The 2,500-nt window shown below is 45.8% G+C and overlaps 1 protein-coding gene across 2 annotated transcripts in view; it reads left to right on the forward strand.

Annotated features, from left to right (window-relative positions):
• The window catches only part of LOC113804527 (angiopoietin-2), a 268,095-nt gene that overhangs the window by 251,989 nt on the left and 13,606 nt on the right, over positions 1 to 2,500 (forward strand). The window contains exons 7-8 of one of the 2 annotated variants that reach the window (XM_070118901.1): positions 575 to 724; positions 2,070 to 2,234. In XM_070118901.1, coding sequence (XP_069975002.1) covers positions 575 to 724; positions 2,070 to 2,234 — 315 coding nt within the window. The remainder of the gene's footprint in view (positions 1 to 574; positions 725 to 2,069; positions 2,235 to 2,500) is intronic. The other variant, XM_070118902.1, reaches the window with a different exon arrangement.

Consider the following 2,500-nt stretch of genomic DNA (forward strand, 5'->3'; position numbering starts at 1 on the left):
AAGTTTGGTTAGAATGAATGGATTGAGTGTTTGTTGTTGGGGGAGTGGGTGGGAGGGGAGGGGGGTTGAATGTGTGTGTGTGTGTGTGTGTGTGTGTGTGTGTGTGTGTGTGTGTGTGTGTGTGTGTGTGTGTGTGTGTGTGTGTGTGTGTGTGTGTGTTTGACTTCAGGAAATTAATTCGTTTTTTCTTTACTATCATTAGCATTAATATCATTAAATCTAATATTATCTTTATTACTACTGTTATTGTTATTATCATTCTTATCATAATTGTCATCACTATTATTGTCATTACCATTATTAGGATCGTTATTAATATTAATAGCAGCAGCATTAATAATAGTAGTACCAGAGAGAGAGAGAGAGAGAGAGAGAGAGAGAGAGAGAGAGAGAGAGAGAGAGAGAGAGAGAGAGAGAGAGAGAGAGAGAGAGAGAGAGTGAAAGAGAGAAAGAGAAAGAGAAAGAGAGAAAGAGCCACACAGAGAGAGAGCCTCACCACCACCACCATCACCATCATCACCACCACCCTTCATAGCTCACCCTTCCCTCCCTCCTCCCTCCCTCCCCCCCACAGGTCGAGGAGCGCCTGAAGACGATGCCCGTGGACGGAAAGCCCCAACGTGACCACATCAACCCCGTGTCCCTTCTCCACCGCTCGACCCAAGGCCACGTGCAGGACGACGCGCCGATCGAGATAGACCCGCCCTTCGACCTCCTGGACCAAGTGAGTTGCGCCCCGCTGCGTCCTTCTGGGGGTAGAGGGGGTGGGAGGGGAGGGGGGAGGGGTAGGAGGGGTGGGAGAGGGTAAGGAGAAGGAGGGATGGGGTAGAGGGTAGAGGGGGTGGGAGGGGAGGGAGAGGGTAGGGGGTGGGTGGGAAGGGTCGGAAGGGGTAGGAAGGGTGGGAGAGGGTAGGGAGAAGAAGGGTGGATGAGGGTAAGGAGGAGGGTTGGGAGGGGGTAGAGGGGATGGGAGGGTGGGTGGGATGGGGGATGGGGTAGGGGTAGGAAGGGTGGGAGAGGGAAGGGAGAACGAAGGGTGGGAGAGGGTGGGGGTAGGAAGGGTGGGAGGAGTGGGAGAGGGTAAGGAGGAGGGGTGGGGGTAGGGGGTAAGAGGGGTGGGGATAAGGGGTAGGTATCCGAATGGGATGTAATGTGTTGTACCATTATGCTGTAATCACCTTTTTTTTTTTTTTTTTTTAGATAGTATGATTTAGATACAATTAGAAGGGATATAGGAGATCACACACACATAAACACACACGGAATATGTTAAATATAGACTGACACCTTACTGTGATTGCATATTGTAGTTATGGTAATGTTAATTATTAAATCATATTATGACCTTTTGCATTTTGACATATATATCGAATTCATTCCATCTCTTTGTACAGTCACTTTAAAATTTACTCTTACTACGAAAATTTTTGTTCCTAAAATTTATAAAACTTTAACATAATGATATAAAACTGTAATAATTTTCTATTGTGTTATCTTTTAGAACACACTATTATCATTACACCTGCCATTACCTTTTACACAGCCATCACTGTCATTTCATACACACTGTTCTTAGCATATGCTCCACGCTCCCATCACTCCCATCACATATTCCACACTGTTACCACTCTACATATTCCACACCGTTGCCACTTTAACTGTATATTCCACACTGTTACCATTCCAACTGTATATTCGTCACAGTTACCACTCAATATATACTCTACACTGTTACCACTCTATATATTCCACACTATTACCACTCTAACTATATATTCCACACTGTCACCACTCTATATATTCCACACTGTTACCACTCTATATATTCCACACTGTTACCACTCTATATATTCCACACTATTACCACCCTAACTATATATTCCACTCTTCACCCTCATCACATACTCCCTTCAGCCACCACAACTCTTTCACTACCCCCTCCTCCCCGCCCCCCCCCTTCACACAACCCCAGCCCACCCCCCTCAACCACACCCACACATACCTCTCGACCGACCATCGGAAGAGAGCAAACCAAGCCGTTCTTGGGACGTTGCAAACGAGCTAAATAGGCTTCCTTACAGACCTATTTACTGGAGAGGAATGTAACAGATGCGCCCACCACCACTGAGAGAACGCCCGTGGGTCCCTCCGGCTTGGTGTTCCCTTCCGTTCAGAAGAAGCCGGTGATTCTCAACACCACGTTCATGATCAACGAACTGAACGACCAGAAGAAGGTAAAGCGATAACGGTAGAATGAGGAAATAGATTGGTGGTTTACAGTCCTCGTTTAAGGGGGGAATTGTGGACGAGCTGTTTGACGGTTTGTTTGTTTGTTTTCAAGAGGTTTTTTGTTTGTTTTGGGGATGGAATTTACTTTTATTAGTATTGGCATTATTTGTTGTAGTCGTAGAAGTAGTAGTAGTACATTTGTTGCAGCAACATCAGTGCTATTGGTAGAGAGATGTTGCGTTTGAGAGGTTGAAATACTTATTTGCAAATA

The sequence above is a fragment of the Penaeus vannamei genome, chromosome 43, assembly GCF_042767895.1.
Source record: "Penaeus vannamei isolate JL-2024 chromosome 43, ASM4276789v1, whole genome shotgun sequence".
Taxonomy (NCBI): domain Eukaryota; kingdom Metazoa; phylum Arthropoda; class Malacostraca; order Decapoda; family Penaeidae; genus Penaeus; species Penaeus vannamei.